This window comes from Armigeres subalbatus, chromosome 2 (assembly GCF_024139115.2).
Source record: "Armigeres subalbatus isolate Guangzhou_Male chromosome 2, GZ_Asu_2, whole genome shotgun sequence".
Taxonomy (NCBI): Eukaryota; Metazoa; Arthropoda; class Insecta; order Diptera; family Culicidae; genus Armigeres; species Armigeres subalbatus.
Genome location: NC_085140.1, coordinates 310,021,299 through 310,043,732, shown reverse-complemented (window position 1 = coordinate 310,043,732; position 22,434 = coordinate 310,021,299). Strand labels below are relative to the sequence as shown.

Below are 22,434 nucleotides of genomic sequence, written 5' to 3'. Positions count from 1 at the left end.
GTGTAAGCCATTCCTCGAAAGGTATAAATCTTCTTTTTCTTTTTATTGGCATTGCATCCCCACAGTGGCGTAGCCACGGGGGTGGTTTTGGATATAAACCCCCCCAGAGACAAAATTTTCAGAGGAAATTTTTTTTTTCGAAAAAAAAAATGTGCGGGGGGTTCCCCCCACCGAACAAATTTTCTGGCTACGCCACTGCATCCCCACACTAGGGCAGAGCCGTCTCGCAGCTTAGTGTTCATTAAGCACTTCCACAATTATTAACTGCGAGGTTTAATTTTTGCATTCGTATATCATGAGGCTAACACGATGATACTTTTATGCCCAGGGAAGTCGAGACAGTTTCCAATCTGAAAATTGTCAAGACCGGCATCGGGAATCGAATCCAATCACCCTCAGCATGGTCTTGCTTTGTAGCCGCGCGTCTTACCGCACGGCTAAGGAGGGCCCTTAGAAGGGTATAAATAGTGGTACCTAAATCTAAAGAGGCCTTAAATTTAGTTTTAGAAAAATGAATAAAAAACGACTACTTCGTTTCTTCTCAATAGAAATGGAGTAGGAAGACATGCACTAAACAAATGACACGGGTATACTACAAAAGTTCAATTAAATGGACGCAGTGATTCATCCCGCACAAAAAAAATCACTGGGGATGTGAATTTCTCACCTAAAACGAGTTCTCCAAGTATTGGTACACTACTCCCATAGTTGCGATAATTTTTAATTCGTGTTTCTATAATTGCGAATCCCATTGTTTTCTAATGGAGCACTACTGCGACTATTGGTGCATAGGTGATGAAACAATAAAGAAATATAATGGTATTAACCGAAATTGATTTAATTTCACGTCTATTATTTATTGTTTTGTTACGATTTTTAAATAAAACGATCAACTTAGCGTGTTGCTGCGTTCAATCTGCAGTGTCTACGTTGAATACACCACCGCAACTAATGGTACACCAAAATCGATCGGATGGATTACCCTCTTTGAATGAATGTAAAAATTTATAAATCAAGCTCTATCAAGAATAAGGGCAAATGTCGCAAGAGAGGATTCTCTTCGTTGACTTCCTCTCTTTTTAATAAAAGTGACAAGCAGCGGATTTCTTTGTGGTTTATCACCTCAACACGATAGAAAACAATGCAAACTTGCATTCTGATGTGATAAACTGCAAAGAAATCCTCTGCTTGACACTTTTATTTAAAACTCAATAGATATATTCAAAGAACAATGACTGATCGATAAACTAATCACATTCCTTTAATCCATCGATTTGGAAGCGGTAATAGACACAATAAGAAAGTAGATATTGCAATGTCACGGAATGAAAATTTGTTAGGTTTTTGTGGGATGCCTTTCATTCTTCGCATTTTTATAGAGAATGAGAGGGGCAGATATGTAAACATCACGTGACTTCTATTATTGAAATTGGAAAATTGCAGTACTAATTGGAATTTTCTTAATTTGTCACCAACAAATGATAGGTAAATGTTCCGACAAAGTTTAATTACTGATTTGATTCCGTAGCAAACTTTGCTATACAAAGCATCACGACGGATTGGGATTAGTTTCCGTTTGTTGAGGCTCATTCGCATACGTTGGCTTAACTGAAGCCTTTGTTCTTTTCTTAGTGACCTACTATGGTGACGCACACTGGAGCACAAATCTGCTCTCGTTGGACACAACTTTTAATATTGTGTATTTAAGTCTATTATTAGTTTAATGACTAAAATTAATTAGAAATTTTTGAATGAATTAATTAACCTAAGCAACATTAAAGGCTGGATATGTAGCTAGCTGTATTGAAGCTGTTAGTAAAGTTGGAAACCAAAACCAGCCATATCTGAAGTTGGCTTTCTCGTGCATTGTAAAACGTAAATATACAGTCAACTATCTATATCTCGATGTTCTGTATCTCGATATCTCTACCTATGTCAATGGTTTCCTCAGTCTTGAAGGGACATACATTTTGGCATTCTACGTCTCGATAACCTCCCTATCTCGATATCTCTCTATCTCGATGTGTTCTGATCATATTTTGTTCAGGATTCACTCTCCCTATGTCAATATGTTCAAATTTTTAGGCTACTAGACCATCTTTGGACATAACAAACACGGCAACAACAGCAACTGGCTATGGCGATTAATATTATACGTAATAAGAATTCAATAAATCCAAGAAGATGGGAGCTATGAAATGTAGTGCCGAACAGTTCCCCTACTTCGCCAACCTTATTTGCTTACAAACAAAAATTGGCCTACGATGAGAATTGAACCTAAGCCCTCTATCAAGCCTAGTGCCATTCGACTGACGCGCTAGCCACCTGTACTATTCACCAAATGAGAGAAGCAATAATGATAGAAGATTAACCTAATCCTCGGTCTGTGTTATGTGATTGTAATAATTATCATAAAATCACAAGAATAAGAGTAATATAGACAGCAATGATTGCAATAAGTGAATAGACCGAATATGATTTTAGATACAGTGCCACCAAGTGTCAATATTGGAACAGATTCAAGTCCAAACGAGCAGGCGACCTGCCAAACGTGGAACGATGAGATACTCATCTTATAAGGCAGCGGTTCTCAACCTTTTTCTTGAGAGGTATCTCTACGAACTTTTGTATTAATTTAGGTAATTTATGTTTTTTTGTTGTAAATGAAAATAATCGTAACTCTTAAGGGGTATTAAAAATAAACCTGAAAACTAACAGAATACAGGTTTACCTCGATTATATGGACCCTCGATTATATGGACCCTCGATTATATGGACTTCGATTATATGGACTTTTTACCTCGATTATATGGACATTTTTTTTTCGCTCAATTTTTTTTGTGTTTTGGGGTTTTAAAAAGTTGTTGAATAAGTTGAATAAGAGTAAGTCATATTTCACATTGATTCTATATTTATTATGGTACATTGGGGCAAATAAATGCCCGTAAGGCATGTTGTGATGTTATATATGGAGATGCACTTTGAGTCATATGTTCGATTGACTTGATTGATTTACCATTTTCGCGTTGGAAAATTTCATTGTATATATTGATAAATATACAATTCTTTAATCTGCAACAGCCAAGGCCCCGTCCTTACAAATAGGTGGTGAAAAATAATGCGTATTTTTGGTGATCTCTGCCATACGAAAACGTGAAGTGAATTGTCAGACTGACAGATGAGATTGTCATATTTAGCTGTTAGATCTTTGCTTCCAACCTTTTTCTGCTTTTGGTGCATGGAATTAAGTATAGAAGGACGGATGATGCATTAACATTTAGCAAACCGGACCCACTGAGACTGATTTTTTAGGTATATCCACGAAACTGAGTTTATTTCAATATGTGATACATAAAGTTCCAAATGGTTTTCAAACCTGGCATTATTTCTTCTGGACGAACTTGATAATTATTTGAATGTAAAAAACTGAAAACTCTTCGAGCTGTCTTTATGTTTAAATAATAGAGGTAATAAACTATAGAGGAAGATTGTCGCTGTCGTCACTGGCGAAACATCTTTTGCTGGCGAGGATAGGGCACTAAATGTCAATGGAGGAAAAATCAGAACGTTTTGACAGATAGGTACCCAACATGTTTAGGAACGATAACAAAGGGAACCGCAGCGACAATCGTCCTCTATAGTTTATTACCTCTATTGTTTAAATAAATGTTGTCGAATATCCTGGTATTCACATTTGTTCAGCACAAGGTTTAAGGATTATACTGACGCTCAACGGTAGGAAAAGAAATTGAATATCTTTAGAATGTTCTTGTTAGCAGTTCTTAAATCAATTGCTGCTAAACCGTTCAGCAAAGCGTGATCCTGAACCGCTCATGCAAACTCGTTCATGCTGTGTAATGTGAGCGATGTGTTTTTCGTTAGTGTTGTACAAAATACAATAGCGCGCGGTGGTGAAATTTTGAATGCAATCTCAAGTTTTGTCCGGGATTTTTATGAGTGCCCGCCACTGTGCGTCGTTTTGAATTTTAAAACACGTTGCAAAATACAGCCCTACTTTAATATACGAACATAGTCCAAACTAGCCATAACAATTTATCCTTTAATATTCCACTTAGCAGGTATAGGTGCACTATGCAATTGACCTTTCCCATCAACAATTTTTATCCGTTCAATCGATTCTTCAATTTTTGAGGACAACTTTCCCAAAGAACCCACACTGTTTGACGCCATACTTTGGGACGAATAGTGCTGGTTTCCAAGCTTGACCTAACATGCGCCCGAGTTTGAATTAAAATTAAAAGGCCAATTCCAATTCTTCAAACGTGCTGCACTTCTCCGATTTTTTTATTCTAAAGTATGAATTCTGTGAAAAGTTGAATTTATTATTATTATTGTCTTTATTTTAGGGGCTTTCAGCCCTAGGCTGGCTCACCTCTAAGTTGAATTTAAATAAGTCAAAGAATTGACTGAGACAATAAAACAAGATACATTTTTTGGCGGGAAATGACGGGAAACGGGAAAAATTGGTTCTTGTAAAAATGACACAGATACGTGGATAGAGCCTCTTATTTACATTGATTTAAATTCTTTTTAAGAATATCAATCAAACGCAACTTGTTGCAAGGAGATCTTTTAAAGATAAGTGCCAGAAAAGTGAGACTGTTTCTACGCGATTTTTGCATAAACAAATGCATTTTTTCCATATCTTCTGAGCCCATAGTCCAATCCGGCCAATTTTCATAAGGAGACAATAGGACAAAACTTTACATCGGTTTCAATTTGCTGCGTTCAAATCAAAAGAGGACAAGTGTCAGTCCTTCTATATAAAGCCAGTTTTTGAATCTAACATATTGTAACAGGTTAACTGTTCGGCGGGTGATATCTTTAAAACGTTACACACTCGTCGAACGTTCAAACTAGACTGTTTATTAATTCAAATTCTTAACTTAACTTGAGCTCCCATTTGGAGGTACCTGAAGTCATTATATAAATCACACCGTCGGCACTAGCGTGCGACGGGTAGCATGGGAACAGCTTGCCCTGGGAACAACCATAAAGCGATGACTCTGTAAAACGACACTTCCAAAACGAAGTGCATAAGCATTGCAAAAGGCATCGACTTGATGAGTCGCTGGATTATGGAGTCTAGAATTATATACGGCATGCCGCAAGGAATGCGATTTTATGGAATTGAACTAGGGTCGGTGACATACGTGATACGCATGCTACAATATACCTTACTCGAACTCGACCACTCAGTGTTTGCTTTGTTGCTGAAACAGGAAGGCACTGTAGTTAGAATTCGTGAATAAATATATTATTGTGCTCACATTGAGCTGGGCGAAGTCTTCATTACTAATGTAATCTTAGAAACAAGTGGCTGGAAAAAAGGTTACGTTTTTATAGAAAATCATAATCTACTGAGTTATCACAAAATGAGCCCAAACATGCGGATTAGACTGTAAGGCAATATATGGATATTTTCTATCAACTTTTAAGACTTATTTCATCGTGTACCACAAATTTCGAGAAAAAAAAAATTTGCTTCGATTATATGGAAAATTCGATTATATGGACTTTTTTGCATCGAAAAAGTCCATATAATCGAGGTATACCTGTATATGGTTCTCCATAAACTTTTAGGAAATTTTCCCTTTTTATCAAACTTCCCAATAAAAAATTAAGTGCATACATCGAGCATAGAACTTTTTTGACTATTGAAGGCTTCCAAGCGTATTGAAATTAGGATTTCGCGCCTCTTTCGAGCCTTTTGAAGAAAGAGTTCCGAGTCTCTTGAAAGACGGTTTTCGAGCCACTTAAAAGGAGGCTTCCTAGCATCTTGAAAGGACGCCTCTAAGCTGCTTGAAAGTATGCTTCCAAGCCTCTTGGAAATAGAATTCCGAGCCTCTTGAAGAGAGGGTTCCAAGCCTCTTGAAATAAGGCTTCTAAATCCCTTCAAGGGTAGTAGGCTTTCAAGCCTCTTGAAAGACCTTACGAGCCGTTTTATGGATGGCTTCCAAGCCACTTGAAAGGAGGCTTCTGAATATCTTGAAAGGAAGATTCTGAGCCTTTTGAAAATATGCACCCAGGCTTCTTGAAAAAGACTTCGGGCATTTTGATGGGATGTTTTTGAGCTCTTGAAAGGAGGATTCCAAGCTTCTTGAAAAAAGTCCTCCGAGCCTATTGAATGGCGGCTTTTGAGCTCTCTGACAGGAGGCTTCAGAGTATCTTGAATAAACACTTTTGAACCTTCCGAGCCTCTTCAATGCGGCTTTTTAGCCACTTAAAAGGACGCATTGGAGTATCTTGAATGGACGCTTCCAAGCCTCTTTAAGGAAAAAATCCGAGCCTTCTAAAGGGAGGCTTCAAGCCTTTCGAAAGGAGGCTTCCAAACCAGCCGAAAGGAGGCTTCCGAGACTCTTGAAAGCAGCCTTCCAAGCCTTTTTAAAAAAGTCTTCTGAGCCTTTTAAAAGAAGGCTTTCGAGCCCCTTGAAAGGAGGCTTTCGAGCCTCTTGAAAGAAGGCTTTCGAGCTTTTTTGAAGAGCCCGAGTAACACACTTGTCATACATGAGTTTATGTAACTCATGTACGACCAAATCGAGTCACATGCTGCTGCAAACAAAGCAGTAATATTTGTGCTGCTAGGGAGTCTTTCGAGGTTTTCAAAGAAGGCTTTCAAGCCATTTGAAAGGAGGCTTCGGAGTATCTTGAATGGACGCTTCTGAGACTTTCGAGAGTACGGTTGCAAGCCTCTTGAAAGAATTCCGAGCCTCCTTAAGGGAGGGCTTGCGAGCATCTTGAAAGGAACCTTCCAAGCCTTTTGAAAAGAGCTTTTCGAGTCTTTTAAAAGAAGAAGAAAATAAAAAAGAAAGCTTAAAAGAAGACTTCCGGGCTTTGGAAAGGAGACTCCAGAGCCTTTTAGAAAAATGCTTTCCGAGTCCCTTGAAAAGATCCTTTCGAAGCTTTTAAAGGAAGCAGAAAAAAGATAGTTTATAGAAAAAAAGCCTCAAAGAAGGCTTTCGGGCCTCTTGAAAGAATGTTTCCGAACCTCTTAAAATGAGGCTTACGAATCTGTAGAATCCAGATTTTAGTCAAGAAACATATTCTTAATAATGATGTGGACCATCACCATCAATACCCTGATATAGACACGCTTATTCTTTTGCATTCCACACTCTCCTCAACAATCACAGTGGCACAAATCTATCTATTGTGACATACCTATTAAAATTGTAATTCATCCGCCATTACGCATTTTTGTCCGAGGTACCCCCTGGGCCTAGCGAAGGTACCCCCAGGGGTACATGTACCCCAGGTTGAGAACCGCTGTTATAAGGCTCTAGTTTTAAATTAAACTTAGATGTATTTAACTTTTTAATTTTTATCCGTGTACACATATGGTATGGCAGACATCGCGAAAATACAGATTTCCAGACAAGTGGCATTAGTGAAGAAGATGGCATATGTATCGGAAGATGTGCATTAGGGTGGGTCAAAAAAATGATTTTGCTGCACAACGCTCATCTGGTTCTGTATCATGTTCTGAGTGTCCTCCGAAAATTTGAGCTCATTTAGATAAAAACTGATTTAGCACAAGCCGTTTCCAGTGTGCATGCAAATTAGTATGGGAAAATTTATTTTATTTACTGATTATGGTGCTTCCTTATTGTGAGCAGGTTATAGAATTAGATGCGCGTTGCGGAGCAAAATCGATCTTTTGAAACACCCTAATGTGCATAACTCGTATTTCAGGGATGATATCCCGTTTATGCAAGTTGAATGTTGTCATACACAGTTTATGTTTCACCGAAGAAAATGCTGAGGAGATCATCTCCGCAGAGCAGAGAAATTCGGAGAAATATAGGTAATTTGACCAGGGAATGTTTTCAATTCGATCTCCAAAAGGCACATCGATCGAATAAAATTCCGGACGGTCAATGGAAGTTCAAAACGCCCAATAGAGCGGTTGTAGCTGTTTTCGGACTAAGCTGGCATAACACATCGCAAAACTGCCTTACAAATAACTGTCAAGTCAAGGTGCACAAAAAGGAATGATTTGTGGTATGTATGAAGATGGGAGGCCATGTGAATCAGCCATTTGCCCATTCCGTTAACAATTAATTAGGTATGAGGTGAACTAAGAACGTAGAGAAATATTTGGTAAACAATTTGTTGGAATTAGTGTTTGATAGTGATTGGAATAAGCCCCACCTTATTCACAGCCCCAGCACCTAGCGTACTAATTGTAATGATTAGATGAGAATAATATGCGAACCTAGTCGCTCAGCATTTTAGGCGTTTTTCCTTAATTTGCTTCTTACACAACAAAAATGAGCTTTGACCATATAAGTTAGTAAATGATCAAAGCAAAAAAAGGTGCCGTTATTTTACTTTGATCAAGTCGTACGGAATAATTTTAACATCAATATCCGGTAGCTTTCGTCCAAGTACTAACTTGTATGGTCAAAGCTCTTTTTTATTGTTTGTGAGACCAATTAGGGAAAAACGCCTAAAATGCTAACCAATACTGAGTTAGTAACTGAGCTTAGTAGAGAGATCATCAAAGTACTGCTGCACAGGCCACTATGGCCTTGAGATAAGTTTAGGGGTTGCCCAGCGAATAATGTATTTATTTATGCATACTGATCCGGTTAACCAAGCAAAAAAATCCGTAGGATTGTTTATCACGAAACGACAAGTTTGATTATTGCTCTAGATTAGAATTTTGATTGGTTTGAATGATTTTGCTTGCCATACAAAATGCAAATTCACATTGCAGGCATAGAAAGCTTAAGCAAACGAAAAATCTTTGGAAATGCTAATATGAACACCAAGTCATAAGGCTGGCCAAGTTTCAGTAGTAATGTAGAGCAGCGGAAAAAAGAAAAAGAATCTAGTTAAGATTAGGAAGAATAAAGCTTTGAAAAAAAAACACTTGGATCGTTATCAAAATTTAGAAATATTCTTAACCGTTTTTGATCAACGGAAAGTAAGGTTCGCTCCCAGTGTGCCCCATCTCCATCACGTACCGTGTAAAGAAGCGATTCAGCCCACGCCTGATCCCATATCATCATCTTTGTCATCATCGTGATCCTTTTCCACTTATGAAAGCCATCGTTAATATCGGCCCGCTCGCCCAGGCCAAAGATTAGGATTCAATATGGGCACAAGAGCTTCAACGAATAGGAACCATAGCCAGCGCTTAGGGGGGATAAAGCGGTTGGTGCGCTGCTGGTGGAATTCTGATGATACTTTGATTGGTTTCTCGCACACGATTGGTCGGAAGCTTGGCACGTCGTCTTCGTCGTCCTCTGGGGATTGCGATGCGATGCTCGGGTCAGATTTTTGTCTTTTCGATAATCTTGGATGCAAACCGGTATGAATGAATATGGGGCGCAAATATGGAGCGACGTTTGTAAGCCATGGCTCTGCTGGGAACGTTGTCAGATTTGGCCGATGAAATGTTTAATATATCAAAGCAAGGAGCTGTAAAGGAATGTTGTATCATGATTGTTTGACTTTTTAATATCAATAATTTCCAACGAAGAGATTGCTTTTTAATATTAATCGAAAACAAAACAAGCGTAAAATTTAAAGTGACATTGCCTTAAATGTGTCAACTTTCTGAGCAAATATATGAAGATGACGAATTGATGATGATTGAATTTTCATAAATGTTCTTGCATTAACAGAGTTTTCTATAAGAAAATTATTTTGAGCTTTTTAGTGGAATGTTTTCACCTGTCATAAGACGAGTTTGAACAATCCCATTGAATTCCACCACTTAATTGTATCCTGACAGATACGTATTTCGACCTCAACAGTAAGGCCGTCTTCAGTGTCTTGTACTTGACTCGAGTCAAGTACAAGACACTGAAGACGGCCTTACTGTTGAGGTCGAAATACGTATCTGTCAGGATACAATTAAGTGGTGGAATTCAATGGGATTGTTCAAACTCGTCTTATGACAGGAGAGTTTTCTATGTTCCACCCATCTATTTATATCCGGAGTGGCATAATAGACAAAACGATAGAATAAAAAAAACTATTGAAGACTACACATTAGAAAAATATATCCCGATAGTGAAGAACACGTCAGAGTCAAAACTCACGGCAATGAAAATTAAAATAAAAAATACAACTGCTGTGTATGCAGTTACTTTAATCAAATTTGGTTTTGTTATTATCAGTCAGTTTTCTAATAAGCTACAGGTAATCAAACTTTGTAAGTGCCGGACGCAAGTCAAACTTAAGGAATGCATGCAACGTACTGCTTGGCACAAGACCTCCTCAATGCAGCATATAAACAATCTGGCTGTTGAAAATCATTCGAATTTATGTTTGATGAATTTTCATGATTTGTTCCTATTATCAATATTGACCGATTAGAATGCGAGTGTTTGGAATCTTGGTTTTGAAAACTTTGCGTGGCAGCATGCGTGAAACAACATAAATAACTGTTGTGCGTTGCTTCCGTATTGAGTGGTGTACATAGCAAATTGGATTCCATGAGGAGTGTCCTTAAGTTAAAGTTCTCTCCAGTATAATTGGATCTTGGCCGTATATCATCAGTCGAGCAGTCTATGGGCGATACCTTAATCGTTTTCCCTTCATCGAAACATTTTCTGGAATCTTTTTCATCGGGTTATTGTTCGACACTCCGGCTCCTTACTGTTGTTAAAAAACACGTGGTGCAGACGATTGGTCTTCTTTACGAAGGGAACGTTATTTAAAAGGAAAGAGATCTTTCCAAATTCGAAAAAAATACTGATCCAATTGATGTTCTGCAAATAATCACTAGTCAACAGTGTTTTACTCCCTTCAACCATTTTCAGTGTACTTGAAAGATTTTTCTTCGCTGAATTCAGTCATGTACTCAGATTTTTTGTAACACGTCCAGTTTTTGAGAAAAACAGGTTTAAATTCACAAAACTACGTATTCTTATATACTATTTGGTTTCTCTGTTCTGTAATGCTGATTTTCGGCTTATAACTTTGAGAATGAGGTTTGAATTATATAGGAGAAATCGTACAAGATCCAAGTAAGTTGTTGAATCTCATTTGACATGTTCATTTGTTGTGAAAAACGGAATCTATTTCACAAAAGTACGTATTTTCAAAGAATTTTTTTTTCTCTGGTCTGCAAAGTTCAATTTTGGCTTTGCACTTTGAGAATTAGGTTTCAATATCGTAGAATAGGCCTTGCATGATGCATGCGGTTTGTTGGATTTTATTTGGCACCTACATTTGTTGCTAAAAACGGAATTTAATTCACAAAAGTACATATTTTCATAGAAATTTGGTTTCTCCCCTCTGCAAAGCTGAATTTCGGCTCCTCACTTTTAGAATAAAGTTTGAATTTTTGTAGAATGGGCCTTGTACAATGCATGTGGGTTGTTGTATTTCATTTGGCACGTTCGTTTGTTGTTAAAAACGGAATTCAATTCACTAAAGTACGTATTTTCATAGAAATTTGGTTTCTCCCCTCTGCAAAGCTGAATTTCGGCTCTTCACTTTTAGAACAAAGCTTGAATTTGGTGGAATGGGCCTTGTAGAATGTTTGTGGGTTGTTGGATTTCATTTGGCACGTTCGTTTGTTGTGAAAAAATTTAATTCAAAAAGTACGTATTTTCATAGAAATTTTCTTTCTCCTCTGCAAAGCTGAATTTCGGCTCCTCACTTTTGGAATAAAGTTTAAATATTGTGAATGGGCCTTGTAGAATGTATGTGGGTTGTTGGATTTCATATGGCACGTTCGTTTGTTGTGAAAAACGAAATTTAATTCACAAAAGTACGTTTTTTCATAGAAATTCGGTTTCTCCCCTCTGCAAAGTTGAATTTCGGCTCCTCACTTTTAGAATAAAGTTTTAATTTTTGTAGAATTGGCCTTGTACAATGCATGTGGGTTGTTGGATTTCATTTGGCACGTTCGTTTGTTGTTAAAAACGGAATTTAATTCACAAAAGTACATATTTTCATAGAAATTTGGTTTCTCCCCTCTGCAAAGCTGAATTTCGGCTCTTCACTTTTAGAACAAAGCTTGAATTTGGTGGAATGGGCCTTTTAGAATATTTGTGGGTTGTTGGATTTCATTTGGCACGTTCGTTTGTTGTGAAAGAAATTAATTCAAAAAGTACGTATTTTCATAGAAATTTTCTTTCTCCTCTGCAAAGCTGAATTTCGGCTCCTCACTTTTGGAATAAAGTTTAAATATTGTGAATGGGCCTTGTAGAATGTATGTGGGTTGTTGGATTTCATTTGGCACGTACGTTTGTTGTGAAAAACGAAATTTAATTCACAAAAGTACGTTTTTTCATAGAAATTCGGTTTCTCCCCTCTGCAAAGCTGAATTTCGGCTCCTCACTTCTAGAAAAAAGTTTGAATTTGGTTAAATGGGCCTTGTAGAATGTATGTGGGTTGTTGGATTTCTTTTGGCACGTTCATTTGTAGTGAAAAACGGAATTCAATTCACAAAAGTTCGTATTTTCATAGAAATTTGGTTTCTTTTCTCTGCAAAGCTGAATTTCGGCTCCTCACTTTAAGAATAAAGTTTGAATTTTGTAGAATGGGCCTTGTAGAATGCATGCGGGTTGTGGGATTTTATTTGGCACGTTCGTTTGTTGTTAAAAACGGAAATTGCTGGGGCCTTTTAGGACCTCTAGGATTCCGTGGGAGGAATTACTTCCACTGGAACAGTGGCCCAGGAAATTCTGGTCCACTTACTTGCTCAGACAACCTCCGACACTTAAAAGAGTAGCAAACTTTCTTGTGCCGCCCTGATGGCTGGATACTGGATGGAAGTTAGCAACCACCGCTTAGTCACTTGCGCAATCAAGTGTACTCAATGCACATTAAATCACTGTCTGCTCGATAATTGCACAAATGCACTCACTGTCCACTTTTTCGGCTGTCTGCCTTTCGATAACGCGCGGGATCGGATTCGGAGTTGTTCACAAAGATCGTTATCGGTGTTAAACTATCGAGATTTATTGCCACTACAAACTGACAAACGGAACAAACAACACAATCGACCAAGTATAGTTTTCCGTCCGAGGTTTATTTCATACTGGTCATATTCCTGATGTTGTACATCGGTTATAGCATTTTCTCTTTTCTCACTCGGTATAGCTGACCACTACCTACATGTTCAACGGTTATCTGCCTACGCGGGAGAGTATAGCTACTATAATTGTATCGGCTCATTTCAGTGGTTAGGGTGAAACATAGTTCAAAATTCAAGGGGTTTGAGAATCCGAGTGCAATTTCCTTACAACACCGATTATTCTAATCTTAATTCTGATAATATATACAAATTCAACATTCCGGCCACCTTGGAATGGCACAGACATTTCAAAACTATTCTCTAAGCTATTTACATTATTTACAATTTGTCACGAACAAACAACTCTCCGTCGTTCTCTATTACACGAGGTTTAGTTGATGATTTGGGCTTCTCGCATAAGCAACCATGTGACGATTCGGCAATATACAACGTGACTCCTCGGCTCTCGACCACGTGACTGCTCGGCTCAGCAACGCGCCATTTCGGTTCGGGTTGGTGGCGATGCAGACACTCGGATGCATTTTGAAGGTGGAAAGGATCGATTGCCAGCGGAGAAGAACGGTAGATCAGTCGATGACATCTGGGAGAGAAAAAGACCCGGTAGATCGAACGCGAAATGGAAAATGTATTGGAACCGCAATTACCTGCGAGGCTCCCACGAAGGCATCGAGCAAATTTCGGCGTGCTCTACCAGGATCTCTTCTTGTAGACGAACTGCTGATTCTAGGGCTTTTCCGGAACTGGGAGAACTGCTAATCTAGCAACTGGTCTGACGACTGCTTCGGATGACGCTGTTTTGAGGGTGACGACTCGGACTACGCCGTCCTTGCCGGGATGAACTTTCATTATCTTCCCGAGCGGCCATTGGATCGGCGGTAGGTTGTCGTCCTTTATTACCACAATTTTTCCAGGCTCGATGGTGACTGGGCTCTTGCATCCTTTCGCGGCGCGTGATTGGAGCTGCTGAAGATATTCTGGATACCATCTAGACCAGATTCTCTGGAAACGCTTCTGTGTGAGCTCCCAGTGTGACAGGCGGTTGTCAGGAACTTCGGTCAGATCGCACTCGGCGACGGCTTGCAGGTTTGTTCCTACCAGGAAGTGTCCCGGAGTGAGGGCTTCCAGGTCGGACGGATCGTTGGGTATTGGTACGAGGGGTCTGGAATTTAGGCACATTTCGATTTGGGCTAGAAGAGTGCCCATGTCCTCGTAGCTGATGTTCGTGTTGCCAATTTCACGCAGTAGGTGGTGCTTGGCGGATTTGACGGCTGCTTCCCACAGACCGCCGAAGTGCGGAGCACGTGGTGGGATAAAATGCCAAGAAATTTCATTTTCTGCGCAGAACTGCAAAATCTGCTCGCGACCGGCATGGTCAGACTTCAGCATCTGGTATACCTTGTGAAGGTCATTCGCTGCACCTTTGAACGCAGTGCCATTGTCGCTGTGCATTTCCTTCGGTCTTCCACGGCGTGCGACCAGACGGCGGAGTGCTGATAAGAAAGCTTGCGTCGATAGGTCGGACACAAGTTCGATATGGACGGCTCGCGTTGAGAAACACACAAAAATGGCAATGTATGCTTTCGTCGGAGCTCGGTTGCGTACAGGTGACTTAATATAGACTGGTCCCACAATAGTTTACACCACACACGGCGAATGGCCTAGTTGGTGTTACACGAGAGGTTGGCAAATCAGCGATGCTTTGCTGGACCAGGATCGGCTTATTACGGAAACATTGGAGACATTTGTGATACGTTTGACGAACTAGGTTTCGGCCACCGATAATCCAAAATCGTTGTCGGATCGTGGCCAGCATGAGTTGCGGGCCGGCATGCAGAAGGTTTCGATGGAATTCTCCAGCCAGTAGAATGGAAAGTGGATGTTTGGCTAGCAGGGCTATCGGATGTTTCACTTCAATGGGTATAGAAGCATTACTGAGGCGTCCCCCAACTCGGATGAGTCCATCATGGTGGAGGATTGGTTTTAGCCACTTCAATGGTGACGACGGCGATACACGTTCTTTCGAGGCAAGATCTGCAGTTTCATCAGGGAACATGTCTTGTTGCGCAAGGCGGCATAGAGCGACATCTGCATCACGCAAATCTTCAGTAGTGAGGAACTCGAACGGCTGCGGCTTCTTCTTCTTGGAAATAGCTTGCAAAACACGGAAATATCTTCGCCAATAGGCGACAGCACGGCGTAACTTCGAATAGTTGGAGAAACGGCTAAACAGCTCTTCGGTGAACTTGGGATCGGCAGTGGTGATCATTACTGCGCGGGCCTTGCTTCTTGCTTCGGGTAAACTGTAGGGATCAACGGATGGGATGTCGATTTGCGGCCAATTAGAAGGCGGAAGCGATAGCCATGGCGGACCATTCCACCAAAACGAACAGCTTGCAAGCTCGGTGGGGCTAAGACCTCTCGAAAGGACGTCAGCTGGATTGCAGACTCCGGGAACGTGTCTCCAGGAATTCACATCGGTAGATGCTTGGATTGTGGACACCCTATTTGCCACAAATGTTTTCCAGCGGGTTGGGCAGGATTGCAGCCAGTTCAGAGCATCGACGTGGAAAAACACTTCGACTGGCTTTTTGATGGAACTTTGCACCTTCTTGTAGAGTTTGGTTGACAGGACCGCCCCACACAGCTCGAGGCGGGCGATGGTTTGAAGCTTTGATAGCGGGGCAACTTTAGACTTTGACGTCAGTAGTCGCGCTTGTATGATTCCGTTGGAAGACTCGCAACGGACGTAGCAACACGTACCGTAGGCCTTTTCCGATGCATCGGAGAAAAAATGTAGTTGGATAGACACAGCGTTGGCCAGGAACACACACCTTGGAATCCGGATATTTGACAGCACTTCGAGCGTACTATGGTAGGATTTCCATTCAGCATGGAGTTGTTGAGATGGCGATCCCACTCGTAGGAATGTCCTTCGTCGGTATGCAAGGCCCATAGACGCTGCATAAAAAGCTTGGATAAGACGATGACAGGTCCACTGAAGCCTGCTGGAATATCACATAAACAACTTGGTAAGAACAGCTACTGGTAACGGAAGCTGCACCTTGAAGCGTGGAAAGTCGGACTCTAGCTCCCACACTAATCCGAGAACGGAAACGGATTGCTCGTTTTGCAGGTCGTGAAACAGTTCAATGGCATGGTCTTCTTCAGAAACATCTGCCAAAGCTTCAGGGACGTTGGATGCCCATTTCTTCAACGGAAACCCTGCCACTGAGAGCATAGCGTAAACTTGCTTGCGTAAGCGGATTGCGGATGGGAGGTCATCTGCGCCGGACAGGAAATCATCCACGTAGAAATCCTGTTTTACAGCCTCGACAGCCAGTACTTTTTCTCATGTTTGGCAACGTTGGAGAGTTGCCAGAAATGGCGCAGATGCGAAACCGTACGTAACGGTTTGAAGCTCGTATGTTGCGAGCGGCTGATATGGACTGGAGCGCCAGAGAATTCTTTGGAATGGACGATCTTCTTGGTGTAGCAAAACTTGCCGATACATCTTCTCACAGTCGGCTACGATGGCGATTTGGTGGGTGCGGAAACGCATGACTATCGACAGCAGATCCTCTTGAACGACTGGTCCAACTAGCTGCATGTCGTTTACCGAAAAACCAGACGTGGTCTTACACGAAGCGTCGAATACAACACGGACCTTGGTGGATGTACTCGAAGCTTTAAACACTGGGTGATGCGGAAGATAACAGTGCGGAATAGTGTCTGCTGGATCGTCGAATCTCCGCATATGAGCAAGGCGCTCATACTCATCCATGAAGCTGCAGTATGCATCCTTGGTGGGTGGATCACGCTCAAGTCTCTTCTCCAGGTTTAAGAAACGGCGCTCGGCAATTAGGCGGGATGTACCGAGGGTGACGAGCGGATCACGGGTAAGTGGCAAGCGAACGAGATAACGACCGGACGAATCGCGAGTGGTGGTAGCGGAATAAAATTCTTCACAATAGGTTTCTTCTGTGGATAACACTGGATTGGAATCGATGGCCTCCAGCTCCCAGAACCGTTGTAGCGCTTGTTCTAGGTTTCGATCGACAGTGGTGAGGTGACAAACATGCGGAACGTTTGCGGATTTGATAGAAACTTTCCCAGAAACGGTCCACCCGAATACTGTCTCGATCAACGTTGGAAGACCTTCACCAAGAGGAACTTTACCACCTGTGTGTAGCTCATGGTAGGCTTCGCCACCGACAATCATGTCGATGCCTGCAGGGATGTGGAATTTGGGATCTGCCAACGACACTTCGGGGAGCTTCCACTGGGATATGTCGACTGGGATGGTTGGCAGATTAATCGTGGGTTTCTTCAGGGTTAGAAACTCGAGTGCTGTACTGAACGGAGCGAACTTGGACTGGATGGTAGCAGTCAGTTTGAACTTGATCTGCTTCTTGGATTCTCCAATTACAGCGCCAGTTACAGCGATGTTGACTGTTTTGCGACGAATATTGAGAAAGTTGACAAGCTTCTTCGTCATGAAGTTGCACATGGATGCCGAGTCTAGTAGTGCTCGGGCGGAATGCTTTTTACCATTCTGGTCGAGGACCAAAAGGTCAACCGTTTCTAGCAGCACTGTGCTGCGGCTCGACTGGACCGACAGACTCACTTGGGGGTTTTGGTTGGGATGTCTTGCCGGTTCCACTGCCGTGGACGTGGATGGTTGTTGGATTGGCTGCTGTGGCGAAATTGCTGGGGTGGACGATATCTTGAGAAGTGCTTCTTGGTGCAACAGAGAATGGTGCTTGTCATGGCAGGTCCGACACGTAAACTTCGATGTGCAGCTCCTTGCTAAGTGTCCAGATTTGAAGCAATTCCAGCATAGGTGCTTCTGGGAAACCAGTTCGCGTCTCTGCGCGACAGACATCTTTGCGAATACTGGACATAGGAAAAGGAAATGCTTCTCTGAACATGCGATACACTGTGGTCCACTACTGTACGGCTTGGACACAACAGTGTTAGCTGCCATCTTGAATGGCTTCTTCGGGAAAGGTATTGAACCGGCCACCTTGGCCGATATCGGTTGTTGTGAACGTTGCTGCAGATCTGTGACGACGGATTTCAGCATTCGAGCTCGTTGATAGAGAAAGTCTACCATCCTCTCATAGGAAACATTGTCTTCGCTGCTGGTTGACTCTTCCCAAGCTCGTAGCGTTGTAGGATCTAGCTTGTAGGATAGGAGGTTGATTAGAGGTGTGTCCCAATACTGAATTGGCTCATTCAGCTTTCCTAGGGCCTTGACATGACGCTGGTAGTCGTCCACAAGGTTGTGTAATTCCTGGGAGATTCACGCTTGAGGACAGGTAGATCAGAAAGAGAGCGGAAGAGTTGACGCTTCAGGAATCGCTTATTATCATATCGCTTCAGCAACGCGTCCCAAGTCGTCCCTGTAGTTATCTGCTTCCACATCTACCGACTCGAATGGTTTTCGAGCTTCTCCTCGAGCGATTGCAACAAATATTGCAGCTTAGCAACCGTTGGGATGTCCGCATTAGAATGCACCATTGAAGTGAACGTATCTCGAAAAGATAACCAACGAGAAAAGTCACCGTTGAATTTAGGGAGATCGATCTTGGGTAATCGGAGGTGGAAAGCTGCATGGAATTGATGGTCAGAGTGCATTGTGCTGTTCATCAGCGTTTGGTTTTGCTCAGTTGACCGCTTCGACAGTAGAAATCCCTTCGCTTCGCAGTATCGGGTCTCAAAATCTGCTCGTTCACCGAAATGGATGTCCAGTGTTTCCGGCTTGTCGTAGCATTCGATGTCGGATTGAACTTCGAGGAATTCCTTGTATATCCGATCCAAGGTCTCCAGACGTACGGGAATTTGGCATGTATCCTTCGCTGCATCAAACTTTGCCACGAATTTCTCCACCTGTGCACGCGTGATGAAAATTGCTTTGCGTTTCACCATACACTCAGCCAGCATTTTATCCAATTTCGTTGCCATCTTGTTTGGGAACCACTGGACTGTCTCACCACTGCACTACACTACCACCACAAAACGAACACGGAATCGAAAGTCGGAAACGGCACGTATATCGTAAACGGACTCCTTCCCGGCGCGGACGTACCGTTTCTACACGACGCGGACGAAAGATGACACCAATCGCACGAATTAGCTCCTTCCCGTCGCGGGTATCAACTTTTCGCGGAACGACCGAGGCTGATACGATAAATCGCACGATTAATCCTTCCCGTCGCGATCGTACCACCTTACGCGATTGACTTGCCACTCACCACCACCTCAACATACATGCAATTAATTAGGAAAATATTTGCTTCAATTGGCCTTTCAACTTTTCAAGTTCCCAGGAATTTCCAAAACTCTCGCTTCAAGCACACCGTTGCCGCGAAAACAATCAGGCCTTCGAATGGTGGGCTTGGATGCACACAAAGGGGGTCAGGCATCCAACAAAATGGCTAGGTTGGAGCCAAAAACCTGCATCACAGCATCCAACACGCAATCAAATGGTAATGGCTTACTCACCGCACCTCCTGGTTGGGGGGACCTCCCATCCGGCTCAAAGGACCAAATGATGGGGCCTTTTAGGACCTCTAGGATTCCGTGGGAGGAATTACTTCCACTGGAACAGTGGCCCAGGAAATTCTGCAGTCCACTTACTTGCTCAGACCACCTCCGACACTTAAAAGAGTACCAAACTTTCTTGTGCCGCCCTGATGGCTGGATACTGGATGGAAGTTAGCAACCACCGCTTAGTCACTTGCGCAATCAAGTGCACTCAATGCACATTAAATCACTGTCTGCTCGATAATTGCACAAATGCACTCACTGTCCACTTTTTCGGTTGTCTGCCTTTCGATAACGCGCGGATTCGGATTCGGATTCGGAGTTGTTCACAAAGATCGTTATCGGTGTTAAACTATCGAGATTTATTGCCACTACAAACTGACAAACGGAACAAACAACACAATCGACCAAGTATCGTTTTCCGTCCGAGGTTTATTTCATACTGGTCATATTCCTGATGTTGTACATCGGTTATAGCATTTTCTCTTTTCTCACTCGGTATAGCTGACCACTACCTACATGTTCAAAGGTTATCTGCCTACGCGGGAGAGTATAGCTACTATAATTGTATCGGCTCATTTCAGTGGTTAGGGTGAAACATAGTTCAAAATTCAAGGGGTTTGAGAATCCGAGTGCAATTTCCTTACAACACCGATTATTCTAATCTTAATTCTGATAATATATACAAATTCAACAGAAATTAATTTACAAAGGTTCGTATTTTCATAGAAATTTGGTTTTTCCCCTCTGCTCCTCACTTTTAGAATAAAGTTTGAATTTTGTAGAATGGGCCTTGTAGAATGTATGTGGGTAATTGAAATTCTTTTGGCACGTTCATTTGCAGTGAAAAACGGAATTTAATTCACAAAAGTTCGTATTTTCATAGAAATTTGGTTTCTGCCCTATGCAAAGCTGAATTTCGGCTCCTCAGTCGCATCATATTTCTATGAACATACGCACTTTTGTGAATTAAATTCCGTTTTTCACAACAAATGAAAGTGCCAAATGAAATCCAACAACCCACATCCATTCTACAAGGCCCATTCTGCAAAATTCAAGCTTCATTCTAAAAGTGGGGAACCGAAATTCAGCTTTGCAGAGGAGAGAAACCAAATTTCTATGAAAATACGTACTTTTGTGAATTGAATTCCGTTTTTCACAACAAATGAACGTGCCGAATGAAATCCAACAACCCACATGCTTTCTACAAGGCCCATTCTACAAAATTCAAAGTTTATTCTAAAAGTGAGGAGCCGTAATTCAGCTTTGCAGAGGGAGGAAACCAAATTTCTATGAAATTACGTACTTTTGTGAATTAAATTCCGTTTTTCACAACAAATGTATGTGCAAAATGAAATCCAACAACCCACAAACATTATACAAGGCCCATTCTACAAAATTCAAAGTTTATTCTAAAAGTGAGGAGCCGAAATTCAGCTTTGCAGAAGGGAGAAACCAAATTTCTATGAAAATACGTACTTTTGTGAATTAAATTCCGTTTTAACAACAAATGAACGTGCCAAATGAAATCCAACAACCCACATACATTCTTCAAGGCCCATTCTACAAAATTCAAACTTTATTCTAAAAGTGAGGAGCCGAAATTCAGCTTTGCAGAGAAAAGAAACCAAATTTCTATGAAAATACGTACTTTTGTGAATTATAATGCGTTTATCTCAAAAACTGGACGTGTTACAGAAAATCTGAATACGTACCTGAATTCGGCGTAAAAAAAATCTATTGAGTACATTGAAAATGGTTGAAGGGAGCGAAAAAAAAGTTCAATTTTGTTGAATAGTGTAATTATTTACATATGACGGCCAATTACAATCGATCGAAGTGTATTGCAGAAACTACAGTAATTGCGGTTTTCACGATAAATTTTTGCACTGCTGGTATCGTCCTCAAGTTCAAGTAATATTTTGTATTTAAATTTATTACACACTTAATCAGGTAGGTAATTAAGGTGAAGGTTAGTTGAGTACCCAAACCAAATTTTGGAAGAATTGGTGCAATAGAAAACATTCAGTGCAATCAAAGTTAATTGCCTTTATTCCGGAGATTAAACCACCCGACTTGGAACATTAATTTACAATGTTGTGAAAACTTATATGTGAATATGTAGGGTAAAATGCCCAATAGTGGACCCCCTAGTAGCGGAATTTTGCTCTTCCTGTCATAAGGAGTAGAAAATTTCAACATATTAACCAAGTTCTCTTCACGATACATCCATAAAACACTCAAATACACGACGGTATTAATTGAAATTGACATTTTAAAGTCTGACTGAATTCGCCCTATAGTAGACCCCCTGGGGGTCCATAATAGGAAATTGCTTCCCTATAGTCGACACTTAATTTGATTTTTATGTTCCGTTTCGGGACATTCTTCTTCCCTATTATGGACCTCCCAAAATATTCCTATAATAGACACTCTCGTGTTTATTTTTTATAAAATTGTAAAAAATCATCTAATTTTGCTTTCCATAGCATTGCCTATGCATGTAATCAAACCATAGGACTGTAAGGTTGGTTCTCCCGATGGAATTTTATAGCAAAATGTTTACATTGTGCTGTAGGGGAAAGTGGGTAGACTTGATCCCCGGGGAGACTTGATCACCTCCTGTTTTATCGAGAACTAAAGTAGTTTTGTTCTAGCGTATTTTTAAGTATAGATCCTCTAGACAAATGACCTTCATGTGGTGAGTTCTTTTTTGGATTGACAACTTTATTTATTCTGCAGAGCGATTTGTATGTTTTGACCTTCCTAAAGATTTTTTTTATTGGCCACGCAAAATTTGAAAAACCTTTCATAACAATGGCCAAATGCTTTCGATTTTTCACAGCACAAAGTCATAATTGTGC

The 22,434-nt window shown here is 41.1% G+C and overlaps 4 protein-coding genes across 4 annotated transcripts in view; all 4 read right to left on the bottom strand.

Moving 5' to 3' along the window:
- Window positions 1-22,434, bottom strand: part of LOC134212578 (uncharacterized) — an 896,490-nt gene that overhangs the window by 641,795 nt on the left and 232,261 nt on the right. The gene's annotated exons all lie outside the window — the stretch shown is intronic.
- LOC134216719 (uncharacterized) lies at window positions 13,530-15,204 on the bottom strand. The gene is made up of 2 exons (XM_062695547.1): window positions 13,669-15,204; window positions 13,530-13,604 (listed from the first exon to the last, which is right to left on the bottom strand). Exon 1 carries the CDS (start codon window positions 14,471-14,473, stop codon window positions 13,748-13,750), a length of 726 nt encoding a protein of 241 aa, XP_062551531.1. The 5' UTR covers window positions 14,474-15,204; the 3' UTR covers window positions 13,530-13,604; window positions 13,669-13,747.
- LOC134209856 (uncharacterized) lies at window positions 14,634-15,977 on the bottom strand. Its single transcript, XM_062685878.1, has one exon. The coding sequence runs from the start codon at window positions 15,975-15,977 to the stop codon at window positions 14,634-14,636; it is 1,344 nt and encodes a 447-aa protein (XP_062541862.1).
- Window positions 16,038-18,988, bottom strand: LOC134209855 (uncharacterized). The gene is made up of 3 exons (XM_062685877.1): window positions 18,515-18,988; window positions 16,424-18,317; window positions 16,038-16,372 (listed from the first exon to the last, which is right to left on the bottom strand). The coding sequence occupies exons 1-3, from the start codon at window positions 18,986-18,988 to the stop codon at window positions 16,038-16,040; spliced, it is 2,703 nt and encodes a 900-aa protein (XP_062541861.1).

Coding starts and splice junctions, on each gene's coding strand:
- LOC134209855 (XM_062685877.1), bottom strand. CDS start 18,988: ATGGCAACGAAATTGGATAAAATGCTGGCTGAGTGTATGGTGAAACGC. Junction 18,318..18,514: donor CTAATGCGGACATCCCAACG/GTTGCTAAGCTG, acceptor TGAATCTCCCAG/GAATTACACAACCTTGTGGA. Junction 16,373..16,423: donor GCTTCAAACCGTTACGTACG/GTTTCGCATCTG, acceptor GCCAAACATGAG/AAAAAGTACTGGCTGTCGAG.
- LOC134209856 (XM_062685878.1), bottom strand. CDS start 15,977: ATGGGCCTTGCATACCGACGAAGGACATTCCTACGAGTGGGATCGCCA.
- LOC134216719 (XM_062695547.1), bottom strand. CDS start 14,473: ATGCACAGCGACAATGGCACTGCGTTCAAAGGTGCAGCGAATGACCTT.